The sequence below is a fragment of the Hypanus sabinus genome, chromosome 29 (assembly GCF_030144855.1).
Source record: "Hypanus sabinus isolate sHypSab1 chromosome 29, sHypSab1.hap1, whole genome shotgun sequence".
Classification (NCBI taxonomy): Eukaryota; Metazoa; Chordata; class Chondrichthyes; order Myliobatiformes; family Dasyatidae; genus Hypanus; species Hypanus sabinus.
Window position 1 is genome coordinate 2421568 of NC_082734.1, and position 26567 is coordinate 2448134.

The 26567-nt window shown below is 54.1% G+C and overlaps 1 protein-coding gene across 7 annotated transcripts; it reads right to left on the reverse strand.

The window, feature by feature from the left end:
• Positions 1 to 707: 707 nt before the first annotated feature.
• LOC132382874 (SH2B adapter protein 1-like) lies at positions 708 to 25076 on the reverse strand. 7 transcript variants are annotated; one of them, XM_059953370.1, is made up of 10 exons: positions 24263 to 24880; positions 22778 to 23534; positions 22076 to 22177; positions 21039 to 21130; positions 5364 to 5470; positions 4998 to 5186; positions 4454 to 4668; positions 3983 to 4154; positions 2729 to 2828; positions 1932 to 2083 (listed from the first exon to the last, which is right to left on the reverse strand). In XM_059953370.1, the coding sequence occupies exons 1-10, from the start codon at positions 24415 to 24417 to the stop codon at positions 2065 to 2067; spliced, it is 1908 nt and encodes a 635-aa protein (XP_059809353.1). In that variant the 5' UTR covers positions 24418 to 24880; the 3' UTR covers positions 1932 to 2064. The 7 variants fall into 7 exon arrangements, with proteins under 7 accessions (XP_059809347.1, XP_059809352.1, XP_059809348.1 ...); XM_059953364.1 differs by lacking the exon at positions 2729 to 2828 and having other exon boundaries at positions 708 to 2083; positions 24263 to 24892; XM_059953369.1 differs by lacking the exon at positions 2729 to 2828 and having other exon boundaries at positions 717 to 2083; positions 24322 to 24370.
• Positions 25077 to 26567: the final 1491 nt, after the last annotated feature.

Consider the following 26567-nt stretch of genomic DNA (forward strand, 5'->3'; position numbering starts at 1 on the left):
CGGTAAGTAATTGAGGGACATCACATCTGCAGGTGAGGGGGAGGCCGTGTACTTCAGGGACCAGGGACTAGGGGAGGAGCCCATTGAGCAGACTGCTTTGGCTTTGCGAATCATTGGAGCTGCTTACCCAGGGAAGTGGGGAGTGTGCCGACATATCCCTGACCTGTGGATATGGGCCAGGGTAACGTGGTAACCCCACCCAGGGAAGCGGGGAGTGTTCTGTCACACTGACCTGTAGATATGGGCCAGGGTAACGTGGCGGTTGTTATGCGCATGGACTAACCCCACCCTGGGAAGGGGGAGTGTCCTGTCACACTGACCTGTGGATGGGAGATGGTTAAAGTGGCAGATGTGCTGTGTACAGAATAACCCCACCCAGGGAAGCAGGGAGTGTTCTGTCACACTGACCTGTGGATGGGAAATGGTTAAAGTGGCAGATGTGCTGTGTACAGAATTACCCCACCCAGGCAAGCGGGGAGTGTTCTGTCACATTGAACTGTGGATGGGAGATGGTTAAAGTGGCAGATGTGCTGTGTACAGAATAACCCCACCCAGGGAAGCGGGGAGTGTTCTGTCACACTGACCTGTAGATATGGACCAGGGTAATGTGGCGGTTGTTATGTGCATGGACTAACCCCACCCTGGGAAGTGGGGAGTGTTCTGTCACACTGAACTGTGGATGGGAGATGGTTAAAGTGGCAGATGTGGTGTGTACAGAATAACCCCACCCAGGGAAGCGGGGAGTGAATGGCGTGGTTCCACACAGTACGGACGCTTTTGTGTCTCTGACAAATGATCAGAAATCAGGAAAATTGATTGAACATTTGTTTTTAATTGTAAATAGACATAACAGACAAGCAGGGTCAGAGAAAATGTACAAGGTTAAAGGAACCGTGGCAGCTATTCCCTGTGGAAAGCCACCAATCGGGGCAGGAAAGAGTAATAAATAATTTAAAAAGGTAACATCACTACACAAAAAGTTTTATCCAAAAAAATGATAAACAAGATGAAAAGGAGAGGTGGGTGCATGTGGGTGATGATTCAGACTGCTCGATGGGGGGGGGGGGGGGGGGGGGAGAAACGGGGCATGTATGCCAGCAGCAATGAATTAATGGGACTGGGGAGTGGTGGCACCCCGATCAGGATCGGGCAGAAGGTGGGAGGGGTGTGAGGGGGTGAGTGGTTGGTACAGGGGGCTATTAAAGAAGTGGGTGAGGGAGAGAATTAGTGTTCAGTGTTACAGTGTTAGTTAGTGTTCTGTTGTTTTGTGTGTGTATTAGTGTCCGGTAGTGCACACACATTAGTATCATGTGTATGTGTGTGTGCATTAGTGTTGAAAATCTATTAGGATTGTGTGTGTCTGTGTGCGCGTCTCCAGAATGTAGATTAGTGTTCAGGCTGCGTGTGTACGTACATTAGGGTCCACGATACACCTACAGTGCCCTGTGGGCGCCTTTACCACCTCCCCTACTACTCAGGTTCCCCTCTCTTCCCCACCCCCAGTTAACCCTTGGGGAGGCAGATGTAGCCCCCCACCCACCCACCCCACTTTCCATTCCTGTTCCAGCGCCGGCTCCGGAGAGAGTCGAGTCGTGGCGGTGAGTTGCAGGGTGGGAATGGGGTGTTCAAACTTGTCTGCACCCTAACCCTCTAGGCCCTACCCCTCAGATGAAGGAGTACTGGTTGTCCACGGCCCGAGTGTGGCCCCCTTCCTGAGGCTCCTCCGCAGCGGAGAGGGGCTGGAGCGGAGGCCTACGCTCTCGGGATGACTCCGGAGGCGGGGGACAGCAGGAAATCCGTTCTGTCCCTTCCCCCTCCTCCTCCTCACCCTCATCCCCCCTCCCTGATGCCTCACCCCCAACCTCCTCCTCCCCCTCCCCTCCCTCTGCCCCCTCCTGGGGGAGGGGGGGGCCTCTAGGAGGAGAGGGGGAGCAGGGTGGGGGGGGTGGGCGGGCAGGAGGAGGTGGTGAAGCACCCGGGCTGTACCAGGAGCGGCTAGTGCCCCCTTCCTCTGTGCTCTGGTGCCGGGAGGCAGGGGCCGGCGGCAGGGGTGGGGGAGCTGGGCTATGAAAGGTGCTCATTTCTAGAGGGAGAGAGAGAGAGAGAAAGGGAGGGGGGGGAAGGGAGAGAGACGGGGAGGGGGGAGATAAATAACAATTGAGAAGGTTATATTGACCCCACACTCATTCCACAATTGGTTGCTGGACTGAGTGACGTTTAAATGCATTCCCCATGCATCCCGCAAAACAACCCCCCCACTCGCGACCCTGATCCCCTCTGGGAACTCTCCCCCCTCTCCACACCCCCACGTTCCCATCATCACCACCACCCCCCAGTTCGGACCCTACCCTCACACACACGCACACATACACTCCAGGAGAGCAAGCCACCTGAGGTGTGGTGGGAGAGAACCGTGGATCCCAGTGCATGGTGAGGGAGGAGCGGGAATGAGGGGTGAGGGGCTGGGTGAGCAGGGGATGGGAGTGGTCTACTCACACACACACACACACACACACACAGAGCCAGGACATGTTCCACGTAAACAGCAGAGGGTGGTGATAGGGAGGGGGAGGGGGTGAGCAGAGTGAGGAGAGGGGAGCTTAGAGGAGTGACGAGGCTGACACACAGTGATTAAAGCCATGCAGATGGTATGAGAGGATGAATCCAGAGTGTGGATGGAGTGGAGGGGAGGGGTGGGGAGGGGAGTGGAGGGAGGAGGCTGACTTACACACAGTGATTAGCTCCCATGGAGATGGTATGACAGGATGAGTCAGGCGTGTGGGGAGGGGCCTCAGTGCCCACCGGGCAAACACCAACGCGCTCACGGCCTGTGGAGATGCACCAACATAAACAGGCCAGTCATCAACAGGGTGGTGGGGGAGAGGGAGAAGCTGAGAGAGTAAGGAGGGAAGGAAGGGGAGAGAGGAAAGTGTGCAGAAGATGGAGGGTAAAGCTTAGGGTAGGCTGCAGGGAGAGCAGGGGGGGTAGGCAAAGTGGGGAGGTGGGTAAGCGGGATGGAGCAGGGAGCAACAGAGGGGGAGGAATAGTCGGGGAGGAAGGGGACAGGTAGCAGGGGGAATGGGGACAGGCAAAGGGGGAGAAAGGGGACAGGCAGAGGGGGGAGGAAGGGGATAGGTAGCAGGGGGAGGAATGGGGGCAGTAAAGGAGTAAATGTGATGGAATGGAGGGTTGGAGAGACATGAACAATACCGTCTTCAATACCACACACACGCAGAATGAAGTCAGGGCAGGGGACTGTGATCTACCGGGAATGCATAGTGATGCCAGCATGTTAACCAGATTACAGAATGACGGGCTGAGGGTGTGGTAGAGGGGAGGTAGGGGTGGTGGAATAGAGTGTAGGGCTGTGAATCTCTCATCTGGTGCAAAAGATCAAGTCAGGTGGTAGGTGAGGGTGGGAGGGGATCGCTGGGGTTTGGGAGGGGCAAGAAATCCTGCTCCTCCCTTGACGGCCCTCTCTCACCAAAACCCTAGTCCAAGTCTGGGGCGTGACTCCCAGCTCTCCCTCCCACCTCCGTGCACGTAAGCTGCCAAGTTTAGGGACGACCGTTCAGATCATTTGCGGTTCACAGATGAGTGATGAGGCTGGGGTGGGGTGGATGTGTCCAGACTCCAGTGGGCGTCTCCATCTGCTGGCAGCAAGTGGCACTGCTACGCAACATGTCATAGAGCCTGTGTGGCTGTGTCATTAAACATTATAATGGAGGTAAAGGGGACAGTCTGTGTGGGGTTACTCAACGCCGAATTTTATGTACAAAATTATAACGTGACTGAAGAAATGGTGTGCATGCGTCACCACAATGACTTCATAGGAGGGTAGACCGGGGATAAAGGGACAGTGCGTGTGGGTCACCCAGCATGACGCTCACACTGGAATCAGAGTTTGCGCACATGATCGGGAAGTGCAGAGGCCCCACCCCGTCCTCCCCAGCCCGCTGACAGAGGAAAGGATGACACTCACCGTGCGACCGTTGGCAGGACACCACGTAGCTGGCCAGTGTCACGTCACTGGAGCCACCGGACTCCAGGGGGATGGGGTGGACACGAAAGTGTTCCAGCATGTCAAAAATCGTCTGGAACCAGAGGTGCTGCACTCGACACTGGTTCTCATCGTTGATGGAGAGGCGGAGGTGCTGCCAAAGGTGGGGTGGGAAATTCACGTCCATCATTATCAATCCAAACTGCTATTCTATTTACTCCCCTTCATGCTCCTCTGACAACCCCTCTCCATCACCCCCTCCCGATCCTACATTTCTCCCCGTCTCTGAATGCTCTGATTCCCATTTTCACAACACCCTCTCTCCCTTCCTTTGTTTGCTGCCCATCCCACCCCTCACCATCTCTGCCTCCTCTGTTTCTACTGCCCTCCCCCACTCCCTGTCCATTCCACCCCTGCACTCACTAATCCATCCCACTGCCCCCCCCCCCTCACCTTGGCCTTGCCCTGGAAGTTGAAGGTCAGGACGTACTCTCCTCTCCGGGTCTCACTCTGTCTCACCAGGAAGACGCCGTGGCTGCTGACTCCCCCTGCCAACACCAGCTGTGCTGCCTTCAGACGGGACAAGGTTCCGTGGAACCAGGGGTACTCAGAGAGAGGGTGATCTCCCTCCCCCAGGTCCTGGTCGATCTGGAAAATGAAGGTCGAGCCTGCGGAGAGGGCACGAAAGCATGGAAAATGTCACCAAGTCATAGAGCCATAATGACAGGCCTTTCCGCCCAAATGGTCCCTGCCAGCCCAGTTTCCCAGCTGCCTGCATTTAGCCCATCTTGCTCTGAACCTCTCCTGTTCGTGCACCCATCGCAGTATTGTTTTGTCAATGTTCATTCAAGAGATGATCATCTGCCTCCCCCCTGCCATCCTATACCTCCCACTTACACCCCCTCCCCTTCCCCACACCTCCCCACTTCCTCCTCCCTCCCCTCCCGCCTCCAGCCCCCCCCCTCCCAATTGATCCTAAGCCCCTGCAGTAGTGTACCTGCTGTGTCGGGGGTGTCCGGGAGTGGGGTGGGGAGGGTCTGTAGCCTCTCCAGCGTCTCCTCGATGGGGATGCGGGGGGGTAACTCAGGAGGGGAGAGCTCCAGCGAGCCAAAGCGGGTGGGGGTGACGGAGACAGAGCTAGGGGAGACAGAGGTGGACGGGCGGTCCGACAGCCCACCGTAGGCACCTGTGGGAGGCAGAGCACACGGTCAGACTGGCCATGCAAGGGTGAAGAAATGGAAAAGTGAAGGAAGAGAGGGGATGGGAAGAGGGAAGAGAGGTGATCAGATGGTACGGATTGGGAGGATATACCTTGTTCGATGGAAAGGACTTGGGGCGTGGGGGAGATGGGGTAAGCACATACCTTGTGAGATATGCTCTGCACTGCTGCAGGGCAGGATGGGCAGGTCCCTGCTGGGCATACTCTCTGAGTGGTTCATGCATCCCAGACTCGTCTCCTCCTCGCCGTCTCTGTAACAACAGGGTGGGGGGGGGGGGGGTTTAAAACTGCATCCCCTCACCTGCTGAATCGCCAATTCCTCCTCCCCAGAGACACCAGCCTGAAAGCCAAGCATCACAGGCATCAAGCAGTGGGTAGCTTCCTTGGGTGTGGGGCCCTATACTCGAGGGAGTCTCCTCCCGACAACCCCTGTACATACCTGCACCTCCCTCACGGTTCAACCCAACTCCTTCGTGATAGAGATCAGGCAAATGCAATGAGGAGGCAAACCGGAGTGAGATAGGGTGGTCCAAGGACACCTTTGACGTCTCACTGCTGCAGTCTGAGGTTCCCCACCAACTTCGACACATCAGAGTCATAACATACTGGTCAGAAATATTAAAGACAAGAAATTCTACAGATGCTTGAAATCCAAAGCAAAACACAGAAAATGCTGGAGGAACTCAGGTCAGGCAGCATCTATGGAAATGATCGAACAGACGTTTCGGGCTGAGATCCTTCTTCAGGATGTAAGAAATATCAGGAGTTGAAAAGGTTGCTGAGTGCCAACATGTGGGCAGCACTGTAGCGTAGCGGTTAGCAAATGACTTTGCAGTGCCAGCAACCCCGGTCAAAGCCCTGCCGCTGCCTGTGAGGAGCTCGTTCTACTGTGACTGCGTGGGTTTCCTCCAGAGGCTCCAGCTTTCTCCCACAAACCAAAGGTTAGTCGGTTAGTTGGTCACTGTAAATTGTCGAGTGATGAGGCTAGGGTTAAATAGATGGCTTACTGGGCGGTAAAGTGCGTTGCTGCAGAAAGGGCTGCACCTCCAAGTAAATTAGCAAACATCTCCGAGGACCTGTCCTGGGCACAATTCATTGATGCAATCATGAGGAGAGTCAACTGCTCCACTTCACTGGAAAATTGAGGTTTGGCACATCACTATGGACGCTACAAATGCCCGGCAGACAGCATTCCGTCTGGTTGCATCGCCAGCTGGTCTGGCGGCTCCAATACACGGATCAAGAGGCTGCAGAGGGTTGCAGACTCAGCCAGCTCCATCACTGGAATAACCCTCGCCTCAAATAAAATGTAATCTCTGCAACAACAGACAGCGATGGGGATTGAACATGGGCTGCTGGCTCTATTATGGCATTACGCTAGCTGCTACACCGCCATGCACCATTGAGGGCATCGTAAAGAGATGGTGCCAACCTGGGAGGAGGCACCGGAGCCTGAGGACCCATACTCAATGATTCAGGGGCATCTTCAATCCCACCGGCATCAAATTCCTGAATGGTCCATGAAATGGTCCTGTTAATTCCCTTGCTTGATTCATATACAGTTGCAAGAAAAAGTTTGTGAACCCTTTGCAGTTACCTGGTTTTCTACATTAATTACTCATAAAATGTGGTCTGATCTTCATCTAAATCACAACAACAAACACAATCTACCTAAACTAGTAATACATAAACAATTGTTTAATCATTCATAGTCCAGGCTGGAAAAAGTATGTGAACCCTTGTATTTAATAACTGCTAGAACCTCCTTTAGCAGCAACAACCACCACCAAGTATTTCCTGTATCAGACTTGCAGAACGGCAAGGAGGAATTCTAGACCAGTCACCCACACAATATTGTTTCAGCTCATCAATATTTCCGGGACACCTTGCATGAACTACCCTCTTCAGGTCATGCCATAGCATCTCAATGCCCAGAGAATGCATATCTGCATGAAATGGTGTCCTAAGAAAACAGCCTCCATTATCACCCACCACCCAGGAGATGCTCTCGACTCACTGCTGCCATCAGGTAGAAAGTACAAGAGCCTCAGGACTCGCAGCACCAGGTTCAAGCACAGTTACCAGGCTCTTTCACCAAAAGGGATAACTACACTCATTTGCCCCATCATTGAAATGTTCCCACAACCAACTATCTCACTTCTAAGGACTCTATCTCATTATTTCACCTTCACGTTATTTGTTGTTATTTATATTTGCATTTGCTGGTTGATCTTTCATTGATCCTGTTACAGTTAATATTCTACAGATTTGCAGAGTATGCCCACAGGAGAACGAATTTCAGGGTTGTATATGGTGACATACATGTACTTTGATGATAGCATTTATTTTGAACTTTGAATCATTATAGGCAGAGCGACAGCAGCAATTAATATCAGGTATCCCTCACTTTTTGAGAAGGATTAGCAGCCCCAGGAGTGGAGCACAGTGGAGGGAGGGACAAAAGCCCCTTATAGTGAGCTCTGATCACAGGGATCCATCAGCGGATCGCAAGTAAGCCTCCATCATTGAGTTCCTGGTTTAAAGGGAGTGATGTTGGGACCGGTGATAGGGGGCACTGCAGACGCTGCCATCAGATAACGAGTGATTTCGTACATGGGGGGGGGGGGGGAAGGGTACCAAATGATCTCTAAGGAAATGTTTTTGGCATTGCTCAGAGAAAGAGGCAGATGGCATTCCCCACTCCCACCCTCTACGCCATGTGAAGGCAGCACTGCAGGGGAAGGGCCAAGGAGGCCTTTAAGGGAGAAGCTTCATTCTCCAAGCCCTCCCCTGATGATGGCTTCTTCTGTCCTCACATTCCACCCAAGGTTCCTTCTATCCCTTGCTGCAGGCTCTGCAGAAGGTGCATTTCAAGTGTCAGAGGGGAGGTGGCTCACCCCACTGGGACAATGGTTCATATTTCACAGGGGCCAAAGTCCACGGTTGGGCTATGGAGTCTGGCGTTCTGTTGGCTTCCACTTTCCCTGCTATCCATAGATGCCAGTGCTGACTGAGTGGGCTTTTGAGATAGGAGGTTGTTACATTTCAGGGGTGGCTGAGTGTACTGCAGCAGGTGACAGACCACAAGATCTCTGCTCATTCTCCAGATCACCACAGACAGATAGCTCAGTGGGCAGTGGGCCGGCTGGTGGCACGATGGCTTCAGCACTGGACTCCCTCCCGAGTTCGAATCCGAGTCGGGTCACCCCGAGCACGCTTTCCGTCCCTGCCAGGTTGAGCGGCACTCGGCCTTGTAAGAAAAACACACAAGGGTCACATTGTGACCCGGTTAACCCGAAAGGAGACCGATCCTGACACCACGCGCCAGACAAGAATGGCCGACTGTCTGGTGTGACACGCTAATAAAAGCAGACAGTGGAGGTGTGCTACAGTAACGATGGCCCAGGTGCACACTTCATATTATTTCCTACTTTGTGTCTGTTTTTGGCACTTAGTTTACATATGTATTCGTAACCAAAGGACTTACTGAATGTCTAGTGTCTGTCCTGTAAATAGTAAGCTGTTTACCAGTATTGAGTGTCTCCTGGACCCATCAACCTGATTTCACATAACAATATAATCTAGACATGCCTCGAGGCCCTGCAGAGGGGGTTCACCAACCTGATTCTGGAGCTGAGGGGGTTTAGTTATGAGGAGAGATTGAGTCATCTGGGACTACACTCGCTGGGAGGGCATTTAATAAAATGAAAGGGGTACATGAGATAGAGGCAAGAAAGTTGTTTTTTACTAATAGGTGAGACTAGAACTAGGGGACATAGCCTTAAGATTCTGGGGGTGAGGGAAGGGAAGAGTAGATTTAGGACTGAGATATTGACACCCAGGAACTTAAAGCCACTCACGCTTTCGAACACTCTCACCTCTCTAAGGATGAGTGCCCAAGAAGGGCAGGGACAGCTGTCACAACTCTCCTTTGAGAGGCTGGTCGTGGCCAGAATCAGCAACCGCCTATGCAAGGAGCTGGATCCACTACAATCTCAGACAGCCTTGAAACAACTGGGCAGCAGCAATACCTACATCAAGCTGTTACTGTCTGCAGCTGAACATTTAACACCACATACCCTCAGTACTAATCAACAAGCTTCAGAGCCTGGGCCTCTGTGGCTCCTTCTGCAACCAGATCCTTGACTCACTCATCAGAAGACCACAGTCAGTGCAGACTGAAAGTACATCTCCTCCTCAATGCTACGGCACCTCAAGGATTAGTGCTGAGACCACTGTTCTATTCTCTCTGCACTTTGTTCGGGCACCGCTCAAATCCGCTGATAACACGATTGAATTTTGAAGAAGCTCAGGTGGTGATGAGGCAGCAACAGAAGTGAGACCAGCTGGCTGAGCAACATTATAACAGCAACCTTGCACTCACTGTCTGCAAGAGCAGGTGATTGCTGCTTTCAGGAAGGGGAAGTGGGGAGAAAACTCACCAGTCCTGAATGACAGGGCAACAAGACAACAAGGCACAGCATTGTGAAAAAACTCTAGGTGGTTGTAAAATCAACCAGCTCTATCATGGGCAATGGCCTTTCCAGCACTGAGGGCATCTTCAAAAGGCAATGCCTCAAGAAGGCACCACTAATCATGAAGAACCCTCACCATCCAAGGCATGCCCTCTTCTCACTATAATATCAACGGGGAGGTACAGGAAGGAGCCTGAAGACTCTCACTCAAGCTTTTAGGAACAGCTTCCTTCCCTCGGACATCAGATTTCTTAATGGCCCACAAACACTACCTCACTATTTCAAAGTTCAAAGTAAATTTAATATCCAAGTATATATGTCACCTACAACCTCAAAATTAATTTTCTTGCAGACACACTCAATAATAAAGTAATAATGACAATAGGATCAATGAAAGACCACACCATTGTGGTCATTCAGCCAGTGTACAAAAGATGACAAACTGTCCAAATACAAACACTAATAAATACCAAGAAGATGAGATATAAAGTCTTTGAAAGCAAGTCCTTTGCTTGTGAAAACTTTTCAATGATGAGTCAAGTGAAGTTATCCCCTCTGGTTCGAGATCCTGAAGGTTGAGAGGTGATAACTGTTCCTAAACCTGGTGGTGAGAGTTCAGAGGGTCCTGTACCTTCTTTCTGATGGCAGTAGTGAGAAGAAAGCATGTCTTGGGTGCAGCCCTAAGGCAGCCTCAAACGGCTACACCTTTACTAACCAGCATGCCACCTCTGCGCTTACCCTCTAACTCTTCAGCCTGCTACTGCACTAACTGGGCAACAGTGAAAAGAAAGCATGACCTGGGTGATGGGAGGGTCCCTGATGACGGACTTTGCTTTCCTGTGACAACATTTTGTGTAGATGTGTCAGTGGTGGAGGGCTTTGCCCATCATGGACCTGGCCATAACCACGACTTTTTGAAGGATTTCCCATTCAAGACTCTGTTCATACCAGGCTGTGATGCAGCCAATCAATATACTATCCATCACATTTATCGAAGTTTGTCAAAGTTTTATACATCATGCTGAATCTTTGCAAATCCCTAAGGCAGCCATGTTTTCTTCATAATTGCACTTCCGTGCTGGACCCAGGACAGTCCTCCAAAATGAGTGACACTGAGGAATTTAAAGTTGCTGACCCTCTTCATCGCTGATGATGACATTCAGCCAGATTTTCGATCTTCCTTTGATTTGGCTTAAGATTGTGGTGTCATCAGCAGCCTTGAATCTGGCATTGGAGCTGTGTTTAGCCACAGTCATGTGTAAAATGGGTAGAACAGGGGCCAAGTACAGTCTTAGATGCACATGAGCCGATAGACATGGTGGAGATGTTGTTGCCAATCTGAACTGACTGGGGTCTACAAGTGAGGAAATTGAGGATCCAGTTGCACAAGGAGGTATTGAGACCAAGGTCTTTAAGCTTATTGGTTTGTTTTGAGGGGATGATGGTATTGAATAGAGAGCTGTAGTCGATGAAGAGCATTTTGCCATCCCGATGATGCAGGGTTGCATGAAGAGCCAGTGACGTGCATCTGCTGTGGACTTCTTGTGCCAGCAGGCAAACTGAAGTGGATCCAAGTTGTTTCTCAGGCAGGAGTTGATGCTTCACCACCGACCTCTCGAAACGCTTCATCAGTGGACGCAAGTGCTACTGGACCAAAGTCAGTCAGGCAGGTTACCATATCTTCTTGAGCACCGGTATAAGTGAAGTCTACTGGAAACAATTGGGAATCCCAGATTTCTGAAGCCAGAGGTTAAAACATTCCAGCCGGCTGATCAGCACAGTCTTTACTACTTGACCAGTACCCCATCTGTGCCGGATACTGTCCATGGGCTCACCCTCCTGATGGATGCTCGTAAGTCAGCCTCAAAGACTGAAACAACATCATCAGGGGCTGTGGGAGCTCGTGATGGTTCCTCTCCATGTTTTGACAATCAAAGCAGGATAAAAGGCATTGCGCTCATCTGGAAATGAAGCCCTGTTGTTGCCTATGTCACCTGATTCAAGTTTAGTGAAGTTTAGAACCCATGAAGATGGCTTTCCAGAAGTCATACCTGGACCCCTTGTAACTTTCTTGGTCACTGGACCTGGCTCTCAGCGGACTGCAAGTCTCATGGTTCATCCAGGGCTTCTGATTGGGGAAGATTCTGAATGATTTTGTGGGCATGCATTAGTCCACAACTTTTCTAATCTGTGACAACCAAGATGTAGTCACTCAGATCATCAGACAGTCCAGTCCACCAACTCGCTCCTCTGCCTCCTCTTTGTTTTAATCTCTGGAGCTTTGCTCTTTATGCAGAAAGGACAAGGACAGCCAAGTGATCAGATTTACCAAAATGGAGCCGAGGCATAGAACGGCAGGCATTCCTTAACTTCGTAAGGATAACAGCGACCTAGTGTTGGGACTTCAGGTGCTACAGGTTATATGCTGATGGTAGTTGAGCAGGGTCTACTTCAAGCCTGGTACGATTTGAAATGCATCCATATCTTAAACGTTTGATCATAGTCTGCCTCTGGTGTTAAGTTAATTGCAGTCAGGATTACGGAGAACTCCCAAGGTAAATAGAAAAGATGGCATTTGACCATCAAGTGTTCAAGGTCAGGGAACACAAGTTTGACCACCACATCAGAGGACCCTCAAGAGTTTATCATGAAGCACACACCTCCACCTTTTGCCTTTTCCAAATCAGTAGTTCAGCCCATTCTGTGAATCAAGAAGCCTTTGGGTCTGATCGCAGTATCTCACACGCTGGGAGTAAGCCATGTCTCGATTACACACAGAACACAACAATCTCTACTTTCTCTTCAATACTGCAATCTTGCTCTCAGGTCCTCAATTCAGTTCTCCAGCAACTGCACATTTGTTAGCAAGATCCAAGATGGCAGCGCGACGTAGCTGAGCCGATTGTCTGTTATTTGTGAAGTGGGGTGCCGTGCGCAATCATAATCGATTGAAAACGGACATGGGAGCATGGAGGAACATCGGGAAATCTCTAGGAAGACCCTCTTCATTGCTGCTCTGAGGTCCAGGAATCTGCTGGGAAAAACAGGCCCCCAGTCCCCGGGGTCGCCTTGCCGATGGCCGTTGGTGGGGCCATCTTAATACACTCGGCAGAGGATGGTGCTCAGAGAAGCTGTGCCGGAGGGGATGGTCGGAGGCTCGGAGGTTCGACGGACTCAGAGTCCGCTGCGGTCAGGTCGCTTTCGGTGTGTGCTGCGTCTGCAAGGCTGAGTCGGGCGGCACCATGGAAGTCCATAGCGGGGGTATTCCCTTCTGCCGCCGGGATGTGGCCCCGTGAACGACCCGATTCCTCGATGACGACGCCAAATGAAGCTTCCCAGCAGATTGGAACATCGAGACAGCAGGTGGAGTACAAAGCTGTAAGTAAGGCCCTGCACTCGAGTGACCTCTCTATCTTAACGGTGAGTGAGAGCCTGTTGGTCCAACAAGTCGGGGCTCGGACGAGCGATGGGACAAACTGTCAGACTGAAACAGCGAGCTGCTGGTCTGCCCTCCAGCTGTTGCAGGAGCGATCTCTCTCTCCCTGGCCTGTCTGAGACATCAGCATCACAAACAAGATGAAGTCTGCAAATGCTGGAAATCCGAGCAATAACACAAAATGCTGGAGGAACTCGGCAGGCCAGGCAGCTTCTGCACAAAAGAGTAAATCGACGTTTCGGCTAAAACCCTTCATCGGGACGGACGTTGGGACAGACTGTCGCTTTTGATGGACACTAGATCATATTGCCTTGGGGGATTTGCTATTGGTTGCACTGTGGGTGCCGGGGGGGCGGGGGGGGCGGAGTTGATGCTTTTGTTGCTGCTTGTGATTGGGAGGGGGGCTTCGGGTTCTAATGTTTTCGGACATTCATTCTTTGGAAGTTACTTTTCCACGAGTAAGAATTTAAAGTTTTATATTGATATGAAATTGTACCATTGATGAAATAGCGACAACAAGGGCCCTGACTTTGACTGACTGCTTGCTATTAAATTTCCACTCCAAGGATCCTGTATGCCGTCTCATGGAGCCCCGAGGTAAGCCAACAGAAAGGTACAACCACGCAAATGTCACGGCCAAGAAAGGTCACCAGTACCTCTACTTTGGAATACAGGAAACAGAGAACCCAGTGACGTGGTGCAGTGACGTCCTTCAACATCAGCAAAACAAAAGGGCCGATCATTGACCTCGGAGGGAGGGTGAGGTGCGCATGCACATGCGCCTATATACATCAGAGATACCGAGATCAAGACAGTTGAGAGCTTCAACTTCCTAGGAGTGAACTTTACCAATGGTTTGTCCTGGTCTGGTTACATAGACACCACAGCCAACAGGATGATATTATTATGTTGTGGCGACCCACTTTCTGCACAGGCGAACTGGCTCACAAATAACCAGTGCGCGGGGGGAGATTTTGGTAATACACCTCTTTTCCACCCGGAAAGGGCAGGTGCTCGGGATTAAATGACAGCGCCGCGAAGTTTGAATAAACTAGTCTCCAAACAACTTACCAACTGCGTGTCGTTATTTCAGCGGTCTGTGTAGCACATCACTACATTGGTGACCCCGACGGTCCAAACGGGATTTGGACCAAAGATGGTTGAACCTTCATCTGTTCACGCAGTTCCACTAAAACTGCCGACTTTCTGGATGCTGCGACCACGCGTGTGGTTTAGCCAAGCAGAAGCCCAGTTCCAGATTCAGCAGATATCCTCTGACAGCACGATACGGACCTACGGCACCCGCACAGTGCAGCTGCAGTTCGGTGCCAGCTGGTTCACGTGGGACTTCACACTGGCCGCGGTGGCCCAACCACTCCTGGGGGCGGACTTCTTGCGAGCTCACAGCTTGCTGGTCGACTTGCAAGGGAAAAGACTGGTAAATGCTGAGACTTTCCAGACATTCTCCCTGGGTGAAGCCAAGTTGCTGGCCCCACACCTGGACTCCATCACGCTGTCGGACAATGAATTCACCAGAATCCTGGCCGACTTTCCATCGATTCTGGCACCGCAGTTCACGGCAGCCATGCCCAGACACGGGGTACAGCACCTCATCCCAACCCAGGGACCACCCCTCCACGCCCACACACGAAGGCTCCCCCCAGAAAAACTCTGCCTGGCGAAGGAGGAGTTCAAGAGGATGGAGGAATTGGGGATCGTACGGAGGTCCGACAGCCCATGGGCCTCCCCCCTGCACATGGTGCCCAAAGCACCCGGGGGTTGGAGACCATGCGGCGACGACCACAGACTGAATGAGGCTACCACTCCAGACCGTTACCCCGTGCCGCACATACAGGACCTTGCAGCAAACCTGCAAGGGGCAAGAATCTTTTCCAAAGTAGACCTCGTCTGAGGGTACCATCAAATCCCGGTGCACCCTGAAGACATCCCCAAAACAGTACTCATCACCTCGTTCGGCCTGTTCGAGTTCCTCCAAATGCCGTTCGGCCTGAAGAATGCCGCACAGACGTTCCAGCGGCTAATGGACACGGTGGGTCGCGACCTGGACGTTGCGTTCATCTATTTGGACGACATCCTATAGCCAGCAGTAGTCATCAGGAGCATCTGTCCCACCTCCGCCAGCTCTACTCCCGCCTGAGTGATTTCGGCCTCACGATCAACCCGGACAAATGCCAGTTTGGTCTCAATATCATAGACTTCCTGGGCCACAGGATTACCAAAGACAGGGCAACAACTCTGCCCTCCAAGGTAGACACGATCCGCCACTTTGCCCGGCCCAACACGGTCAAAGGCCTGCAGGAGTTTGTTGGTACGGTGAACTTCTACCACCGTTTCCTCCCCTCAGCAGCCTGTATCATGCGCCCTTTGTACACCCAATGTTGGGTAAAGGCAAGGACATTACTTGGGCCGAGGAGGCCGCGGCCGCTTTCGTTAAAGCCAAGGAAGCCTTGGCAGATGCCGCGATGCTGGTGCACCCCAGAACGGACATTCCGACCATCCTCACGGTGGACGCATCCGACACAGCAGTCGGTGGGGTGCTGGAGCAACTCATCGAGGGGCGCTGGCAACCCCTGGCGTTCTTCAGCAAGCACCTACGACCACCTGAACTCAAGTACAGTGCCTTCGACCGGGAGCTGTTGGCACTGTATCTGGCAATCCGGCATTTCAGGTACTTCTTAGAAGGCAGGCCGTTCGCCGCATTCACGGACTACAAACCATTGACCTTCGCGTTCACGAAGGTGTCCGATCCCTTGTCAGCTTGCCAACAGCCACATCTGTCCTACATCTCCAAGTACACGACGGACATCCAGCATGTCTCGGGAAAGGACAACGTCGTAGCGGACGCACTCTCCAGACCAGCTGTCCAGGCCCTGTCCCTGGGGGTGGACTATGCAGCACTGGCGGAGGCACAGCAGGCAGATGATGAGATGCCCAGCTACAGGACCGCAGTCTCGGGTTTGCAGCTGCAAGACTTTCTCGTAGGCCCAGGTGAGAGGACCCTCCTCTGTGACGTGGCTACCGGCCAACCTCGCCCCATCATCCCGGCAGCCTGGAGCCGGCGAGTTTTCGATTCCATATACGGTTTGGCGCACCCATCTATCAGGACAACCGTCTGGCTGGTCTCCAGCAAGTTTGCGTGGCACTGACTTCGCAAGCAGGTCAGTGAATGGGCCAGAACGTGCGCACAGTGCCGAACAGCCATGGTGCAGCGGCACACTAAAGCCCCGCAGCAGCAGTTCGAACCCACCCACCGGAGGTTCAACCACATTCACTGGCCCCCTACCAGTGTCCCGCGGAGCGCGGTACCTCCTAACTATGGTAGACCGGTTCACAAGGTGGCCAGAGGCGGTCCCGCTCACTGACACATCTGCCGATTCCTGCGCCCGAGCACTGATTGCAACCTGGGTAGCACGCTTCGGGGTACCGGCCCACATTACCTCCGACAGGGGCGCCCAGTGCACCTCCAGCCTGTGGTCGGCTGTGGCCAGCCTGTTGGGAACGCAGCTGCACCACACAACTGCCTACCACCCACAGTCAAGCGGACTGGTGGAACGCTTCCACCGTCACTTGAAGTCGGCTCTCATGGCCCGACTGAGAGGACCTAACTGGGTGGATGAGCTTCCCTGGGTCCTGTTTGGAATTTGTACAGCATCCAAGGAGGATCTGCACGCCTCGTCGGCCAAGTTGGTATACGGTGCACTCCTGGCTGTCCCAGGAGAGTTCATACCAGCCCCAAGGGGGCAAGAGGAAGAACCCGCAGCAGTCCTGGACAGGCTACGCGAAAGGCTCGGCAACATGGCCCCCGTACCAACTTCACAGCAAGGACGGACCCCGACCCATGTACCCAAAGACCTGCAGAACTGTAAGTTTGTGTTTGTACGAAGGGGCGGACACCAGAACCGCTACAGCGGCCGTACGAGGGGCCGTTCAAGGTGATCAACAACAACAGGTCCACATACGTTCTGGACATTGGGGGAAGAGAGGAGGTTTTCACGGTGGACCAACTCAAACCAGCCCATGTGGACTTGGAGCAGCCGGTCGCTGTACAGACACCGCGGCGCAGAGGCAGACCTCCCAAACAGAGGCTGATCCAGACTGTGGACATTGGGGGGTGTATTGCCGGTTCTGGGAGGGGGGGGTTATGTGGCGACCCACTTTCTGCGCAGGCGAACCAATTCACAAATAGCCAGCGTGCGGGGGGAGACTTTGGTAATGCACCTCTGACGTCATTTCCGCCCGGAGAGAGCGGGCACTAGGGATTAAATGCCAGCGCCGCCAAGTAGCACATTGCTACAATGTAATGTATTATTCGTTCATCTCAATGTCCTGCTGCAGTGAAATGATCACTGGGTTGGTACAGACGAGTTAGGCCGCTCATCTTGTTTCCCTGCTGAGTGCATCAAGACGATTTATTTATTTATGAAGATACAGTGTGAAATAGGCCCTTCGAGCCTTGCTGACCAACAACCCCTGATTTAACCATACCCTAATCATGGGTATTACCTACCACCCGATTCCCCTTCAGACGACAGGAGGAAACTGAGCGCCCACATTGTCACAATGAGGACATACAAATTCCGAACAGGCAGCGGCAGGAACTGAACCCGGCTCTCTGGCACCGTGATAATCATTAGGAATCAGGCTACTATTCCACCCACAAAATACACCAGCAGGCAAAGTGGACTTTGAGGCCAGCATACCCGTCCACATAGGCACCCCACTCACCCAGTATACCCGTCCACATAGGCACCCCACTCACCCAGTATACCCGTCCACACAGGCACCCCACTCACCCAGCATACCCAACCACACAGGCACCCCACTCACCCAGTATAACCGTCCACATAGGCACCCCACTCACCCAGTATACCCGTCCACACAGGCACCCCACTCACCCAGTATACCCGTCCACACAGGCACCCCACTCACCCAGTATACCCGTCCACACGGGCACCCCACTCACCCAGCATACCCAACCACATAGGCACCCCACTCACCCAGTATACCCGTCCACACAGGCACCCCACTCACCCAGTATACCCGTCCACACAGGCACCCCACTCACCCAGCATACCCGTCCACATAGGCACCCCACTCACCCAGCATACCCGTCCACATAGGCACCCCACTCACCCAGCATACCCGTCCACATAGGCACCCCACTCACCCAGTATACCCGTCCACATAGGCACCCCACTCACCCAGCATACCCGTCCACGTGGGCACCCCACTCACCCAGTATACCCGTCCACATAGGCACCCCACTCACCCAGCATACCCGTCCACATGGGAACCCCACTCACCCAGTATACCCGTCCACATAGGCACCCCACTCACCCAGTATACCCGTCCACATAGGCACCCCACTCACCCAGTATACCCGTCCACATAGGCACCCCACTCACCCAGCATACCCGTCCACGTGGGCACCCCACTCACCCAGTATAACCGTCCACATAGGCACCCCACTCACCCAGTATACCCGTCCACGTGGGCACCCCACTCACCCAGTATACCCGTCCACATAGGCACCCCACTCACCCAGTATACCCGTCCACATAGGCACCCCACTCACCCAGTATACCCGTCCACACAGGCACCCCACTCACCCAGCATACCCGTCCACGTGGGCACCCCACTCACCCAGTATACCCGTCCACGTGGGCACCCCACTCACCCAGTATACCCGTCCACACAGGCACCCCACTCACCCAGTATACCCGTCCACACGGGCACCCCACTCACCCAGCATACCCGTCCACACGGGCACCCCACTCACCCAGCATACCCAACCACACAGGCACCCCACTCACCCAGTATACCCGTCCACACAGGCACCCCACTCACCCAGCATACCCAACCACACAGGCACCCCACTCACCCAGTATACCCGTCCACACAGGCACCCCACTCACCCAGCATACCCGTCCACACAGGCACCCCACTCACCCAGTATACCCGTCCACACGGGCACCCCACTCACCCAGTATACCCGTCCACACGGGCACCCCACTCACCCAGCATACCCGTCCACACGGGCACCCCACTCACCCAGCATACCCAACCACACAGGCACCCCACTCACCCAGTATACCCGTCCACACAGGCACCCCACTCACCCAGCATACCCGTCCACATAGGCACCCCACTCTCCCAGTATACCCGTCCACATAGGCACCCCACTCACCCAGCATACCCAACCACACAGGCACCCCACTCACCCAGTATACCCGTCCACGTGGGCACCCCACTCACCCAGTATACCCGTCCACGTGGGCACCCCACTCACCCAGTATACCCGTCCACACAGGCACCCCACTCACCCAGTATACCCGTCCACACGGGCACCCCACTCACCCAGCATACCCGTCCACATGGGCACCCCACTCACCCAGTATACCCGTCCAAACGGGCACCCCACTCACCCAGTATACCCGTCCACACGGGCACCCCACTCACCCAGCATACCCGTCCACACGGGCACCCCACTCACCCAGCATACCCAACCACACAGGCACCCCACTCACCCAGTATACCCGTCCACACAGGCACCCCACTCACCCAGCATACCCAACCACACAGGCACCCCACTCACCCAGTATACCCGTCCACACAGGCACCCCACTCACCCAGCATACCCGTCCACACAGGCACCCCACTCACCCAGTATACCCGTCCACACGGGCACCCCACTCACCCAGTATACCCGTCCACACGGGCACCCCACTCACCCAGCATACCCGTCCACACGGGCACCCCACTCACCCAGCATACCCAACCACACAGGCACCCCACTCACCCAGTATACCCGTCCACACAGGCACCCCACTCACCCAGCATACCCGTCCACATAGGCACCCCACTCTCCCAGTATACCCGTCCACATAGGCACCCCACTCACCCAGCATACCCAACCACACAGGCACCCCACTCACCCAGTATACCCGTCCACACAGGCACCCCACTCACCCAGCATACCCGTCCACATAGGCACCCCACTCACCCAGCATACCCGTCCACATAGGCACCCCACTCTCCCAGTATACCCGTCCACATAGGCACCCCACTCACCCAGCATACCCAACCACACAGGCACCCCACTCACCCAGTATACCCGTCCACGTGGGCACCCCACTCACCCAGTATACCCGTCCACACAGGCACCCCACTCACCCAGTATACCCGTCCACACGGGCACCCCACTCACCCAGCATACCCGTCCACACGGGCACCCCACTCACCCAGTATACCCGTCCAAACGGGCACCCCACTCACCCAGTATACCCGTCCACACGGGCACCCCACTCACCCAGCATACCCGTCCACACGGGCACCCCACTCACCCAGCATACCCAACCACACAGGCACCCCACTCACCCAGTATACCCGTCCACACAGGCACCCCACTCACCCAGCATACCCAACCACACAGGCACCCCACTCACCCAGTATACCCGTCCACACAGGCACCCCACTCACCCAGCATACCCGTCCACACAGGCACCCCACTCACCCAGTATACCCGTCCACACGGGCACCCCACTCACCCAGTATACCCGTCCACACGGGCACCCCACTCACCCAGCATACCCGTCCACACGGGCACCCCACTCACCCAGCATACCCAACCACACAGGCACCCCACTCACCCAGTATACCCGTCCACATAGGCACCCCACTCACCCAGTATACCCGTCCACACAGGCACCCCACTCACCCAGTATACCCGTCCACACGGGCACCCCACTCACTCAGCATACCCGTCCACATAGGCACCCCACTCACCCAGTATACCCGTCCACATAGGCATCCCACTCACCCAGTATACCCGTCCACATAGGCACCCCACTCACCCAGTATACCCGTCCACACAGGCACCCCACTCACCCAGGGCTCATGCACTCCTGAATATCGGCCAGCCAGGACTTCATCTGCAGAGAATCGACCGTCTCCAAGATATAATCCGTCAGGTCATCCGTCTGCCAGAGGAGGGGGTTGAGAGAACAGTGAAAGTTCAGTTTAACAATAAGCAGCCCAGCGCTAGAAATAGACTTTGGTGCTGAGGTAGGAGTCCTCAGCTCCTTCAGGGTCTGACAGAGTGAAACTCTCTTCACACTCTCCCATCAAACAAGTCGAGGGTCAGATACAGTGTGGGGCTCCCTCACACACTTCCAGAGTCAGTCAGAGTGAAACTCCCTCCACATCGTCCCATCACACACTCCCAGGGTCAGACACAGAGTGAAGCTCCCTCCACACCGTCCCATCACACACTCCCAGGGTCAGACACAGAGTGAAGCTCCCTCCACACCGTTCCATCACACACTCCCGGGGTCAGACACAGAGTGAATCTCCCTCCACACCGTCCCATCACACACTCCCGGGGTCAGACACAGAGTGAAACTCCCTCCACACCGTCCCATCACACACTCCCAGGGTCAGACACAGAGTGAAGCTCCCTCCACACCATCCCATCACACACTCCCAGGGTCAGACACAGAGTGAAGCTCCCTCCACACCGTCCCATCACACACTCCTGGAGATCAGACACAGAGTGGAGCTCCCTCCACACCGTCCCATCACACACTCCCGGGGTCAGACACAGAGTGAAGCTCCCTCCACACCGTCCCATCCCACATTCCCAGGGTCAGGCACAGAGTGAATCTCGCTCCACTCTGTCCCATCACACACTCCCGGGGTCAGACACACAGTGAAGCTCCCTCCACTCCGTCCCATCACACACACTACTGGGGTTAGACAGAGAGTGAAGCTCCCTCCACACCGTCCCCTCACACACTCCCGGGGTCAGACACAGAGTGAAGCTCCCTCCACACCGTCCCATCACACACACTACTGGGGTCAGACAGAGAGTGAAGTTCCCTCTATGTTGTCTTTCAAAAATAATCAAGACGAATATAGTTTGTTACCTTTAATACAAAAGTATTCTCCTTGTCAGGCATCTCAAGGGAAGTACTCGTTCTAACGTCCACAATTGAGGAGCAAAGAATACTGACACGAGGTTTGGTGGCCTGAAACACAAGACAATAACACAGTGACACCCCATCTTGTAGTCAACTGGGGATCCATGATTCTACACACAAAATGCCATCCACCTCCCGAAATCCTGGATTGGAGTGGCCTCTGTAACCCACATTTGGGGTTTGGCTATTCTAAATTTCAACCCTGTCAACTCTAATTAGATCCCAGCCTGTTACCTACTGATGGGGATCTGTTGTCTGTACAAGAACCCCCCTCCCACCGAATACCAGATTAGATCCTAACCTGTAAGCATTTCCAGGGATCTGGTAATCTATATATCATTCCCCACAAACCCCTGCACTAGATCACAGTAAACCATTCCTAGTGGCTTGTTATTGCCAATATAAAACCCCTAATTAAAATTTTAGTCTACAACCCTCTCCTGCACATACTATTCTATACACAAAAGCACTGAATCCCAAGCTTAGATCCCTGTATGTAACCCACTCCCAGAGGTCTGCATAACCCACCTGACGATCCTCTTTATTAGATTCCGGCAAGTTTTCCAGTTTTGGAGGACCATTATCATACATATAAACCCATGAATCACTGGATTTGATATCCCTGCCCGCTCTGAAGGAGTGGTTTACCTTTGGTGGGACATAGAACTCCAGCCGGTAGCCCTCTTCCTGGCTAGCTTGGCGCAGCACCAACCGGCACTTACTCCATCGTGCCCTGCCACCGCTGATTGCTTCCTCGGCCGCCACGTAGTTCAGGAGGCCTGTCCGCCTGACCTCCCGGGGGTCCAGGGCAGGGGGTCGCTGTGGGCTCCTGCCCAGCCTCAGCCTCTCCAGGCGGTGGGACCACCGCTCAGAGGTTGGCTCCCTCGCCCCACCTGCATCCTCCGATGCCTCCTCCTCTTCGGAAGCCCCCGTTCCTCCTCCACTCCTCCAATGGAGAATCCCCCTGACGCTTCCCCTGACCGAGCGTCCGACGCTTCTGAGGGAGAACCGTTTGCGCAGACGGGGCTTGGGGAGTGGACGGGGACCTGGCAACTCCTCTGTGCTACGGGAGAGGTGGGCAGGGGGTGAGGAAGGGGATGGGGTGGGTGAGGGTGAGGGAGAGGGGGCTGGGGAGGAGGAGGAGGGGGGAGCGCCCCCTCCGCCGGCAGCCAGCTCCTGCCGGAAACGGTCCAGGAAGTGGCGGACGAAGTGTCGGGAGAGGGCTGAGCCCCCCCCAGGCACCTCCTGGTTGGGGTGGAGGGCCAGGAATCGCCTGCAGCGCCGGGCAAAGTCAGCAGCTGCAGCGGCAGCCTGGAGCTCACAGAAGTCCTGCCAGGCTGGGGGCGCCAGGGGTGGGTTTTCTGATTCCCCCGAAGGGGGAGGCGTCAAGGAACCGTTCATGGCACTAGAGGGTGGGGGTGGGATTGGTTGGTAGTGGGGATGTGGTGAGGAAGGTCAGCTGTAGGGAAAGGGGAGAGGGGAGAGGGTCAGAGAGGGAGGCAGAAGGAAGAGGGGAACAATGAGGGAGGAGATAGGGTGGGAAGGAGTGTAGGGATAGAGGCAAATAGGGAAAGTGGGAGGGTGGAAAAGAGATTTAGTGAGGTTTTTGCCAGTAAAGACACTTTACCCTGTAATGTTCACCCCTCCAGTGGGCTGACACTACATGTTGACCTCTCAGTCGTGCAGACACACCCCCTCCCACTTTTCAACCCCTCACGCTCAGTCCACTGATCAACCCTCACCCTCAGCAGTGAACTTATACCCCTCAGCAATTACCTTTGACACCAGTAATGACCCCTCACCCCCAATGACCCCTCAAACCGAGTAGAACCATCGCCCTCAACTGTGACCCGCTCATCACAAATATTGACCTCTCACATCCAATTGACCTCGTACACAATGCTGACCCCTTACGCCAATAATAACTCCAACTTCACTTTTCACACTTCATCCCCAATATTGACCCCTTACCCCTAAAAAAGGAGCCCCAACGCTGAACCACACCAAATGCTGACCCTCATCCCTCCCCCCCAACGTTGCCCACCCAAGCCGACCAGGGAGCCCTCACCTCGCCCTGTCCTGGGCCTGCTCCCCCGGCCCGCCCTCCATGCTGTGCGGCCTGTACACTGGCACCTGTGGACTGAAGCCTGAGCCTCACTTGTCCGCCCTCCACCGTCCGGCCGCTCACTCACTCGATCTCTGCCTCCGTGCGCGTCTGCCGCCGGCCGGAAACCTCCTCCCTCCCCCTCCAACGGGGCCACTGATTGACATTCAGAACCGCCAATCATTCATTAGCTCCCACCCTCTCTCCCAGGGAGAACCAATCATCATAGGCTCGACCCCTGACCGACGGCCGGACCTGCCAATGCACTCCCGCACTCCCTCCGGCCAATAAAATCTTCTGTTCCCGCCCGTTCCATCAAGCCCAATCAGCAGGCGGGTGGCATTCCGTCCCGCCAATCGGCTTCGTCAAGCCGGCCGCTACATCAGCCAAACAACCTTCTCCTTCCGCCCACCCGCGCCGAATTGACCAATAATCCACCGCGTTAGGTGCTGATTGGCACCTTGCCTGCTAATCAGCTCCGCAGCCAAACAACCCACGGCTCCCGCCCATTCACGCAGAGACAAACAATCATGCGTCGCTCAAGATGTTGATTGGCAGCATAGTTCCGCCAATCGACTTCGCCGCACAACAAGATTCTGCGCCCGCCCACCCGCGGTGAACCTGCCGCCGTGCAGGCTGATGAACTTGGCGCGCATCGCCAATCAGATCCGCATCAAAACAACCCTTTTCCTCCCACCTGCACCAATCAACCACCGGAGAACATGCCCATTGATACGTAGATCCACCAATCGGCTCCGCCTCTTAAACCAAATATGCTCCCGCCCTCCCGCGCAGCCGGAGACGCCGCCTGCTGATGATCGACACCGGGCAGGAGCAATGAAATTCGCCCCTCACACCGCTTCTTCAGCAAACAAACCTCCCGTCCCGCCCACCCGCGCAAGCCGACCAATGATTCGTCACGCTGTTAGAGCCCGCCACCAATCGCCTTTCCTCGAACCCGCTGCCTTCCTCCAACCAATCAACCTTCCGCTCCTGCCCAGCCGAACTGAGGCAACCACTCAGGTTGTAGCTCCATTCACAAATGCCGGCGGTGGCGGCATCAGCGGCACGAACCGGCCCTGAGATCTTGATTGACGGCCGAGGTTCCAATCGAAGTGTGACAGCCTCCTCATTCACCAGGCTGGGATGCTGCGTGGTTTGGAAAGAACGGGGAGATGTCGGAGAGGCGGCTTGGTTTTGTTCAATCTGCTGCGGCGGAAGCTGACGAGAGACCTGATTGTGAGCAGCATCAGAAATGGAATTGGTTCATTATTTTTTCATATACTGGGGTACTAGTCTTGAATACAGTTCATGTATATCACATTGTCACACTGTGCAATGTAACATAGAGCCTGCTGAGAGCCAGTCCAGAGTACCCCTGTGGCCATCCCCCTCAATAACTGGGACATCACTTTGGATACTGTCATGTGTGTCACTGTCGAGTCTCTGGCACTGAATCTGGCTCTGTGAGTCAGAAGGGAAGGGAGTGAGAAGAGGCAAGCTGTGGTGATAGGGGACTTGTTAGTTAGGGGAATGGGCAGTGAGTTTGGTAGGTGAGAATTCCTGGGTGATGTATTGCCTTATCTTGGATTGAGTCCTTGGTATTCTTAAGTGGGAGGGTGAACAGGCTGAAGTTGTGGTCCATGTGGGTACCAATGACATGGGTAGGATGAGTGACAAGTGTGCATAGAGTGTTCAGGCAGGTGTGTGCTAAGTTAAAGTGCAGATCCTCCAGGGTTGTGATTTCATGTCTACTACCCATGCCACGTGCTAAAGAGGTCAGACCTAGGAAGATTGTATAGTTTAATACATGGCTAAGGAGTTGGTGTAGGAGGAAGGCCATAACATTTTTGGATCACTCAGCTGTCTTCCATGGAAGGTGGGACCTGTACAGAAAGGACTGTTTACACCTGAACTGAAGGGGATCTCATATCCTAATGGGAACATTTGTTAAATCTACACGAGATTTAAACGAGAGTTGTAGGGGATGGGAACCAGAGTGCCAGGATAGTCAGTGGAGAGCTTGTAGAGACCGATGTTGGTAAGACCTCAGACAAAGCCAGGAATCAAAAGGTTGATCATGGTGTGACCAGTGTCCTGAGCTGCTGACATTTCAATGCAAGAAGTATCGTAGAAAGGTGGACGATACTGTTGAAGATGATGTAGCTGGTTTAAAAACGGTGGCAATACTGAGGAGAGGGTGTTGACAGGACAAAATTGCAGTCAACAAGATGAGTTGCAATGTAAAAGGTGGACAAAGTCAGAAAGGGTGAATACAGGACTGTGCACAGTATATGGAATAAGGTAGATGAACTTGCAGCACAGTTGTGGATC

Bases quoted from the DNA above. Each gene is read 5' to 3' on its own strand.
- LOC132382874 (XM_059953364.1), bottom strand. From the start codon at position 24,417: ATGATTGGCGGTTCTGAATGTCAATCAGTGGCCCCGTTGGAGGGGGAG. The intron at 4,669-4,997 runs GTACACTACTGC...CCCTCTCCGCAG, and splicing joins GGACACCCCCGACACAGCAG to GCTCGACCTTCATTTTCCAG. The intron at 4,155-4,453 runs GTGAGGGGGGGG...CACCTTTGGCAG, and splicing joins ACTTCCAGGGCAAGGCCAAG to CACCTCCGCCTCTCCATCAA.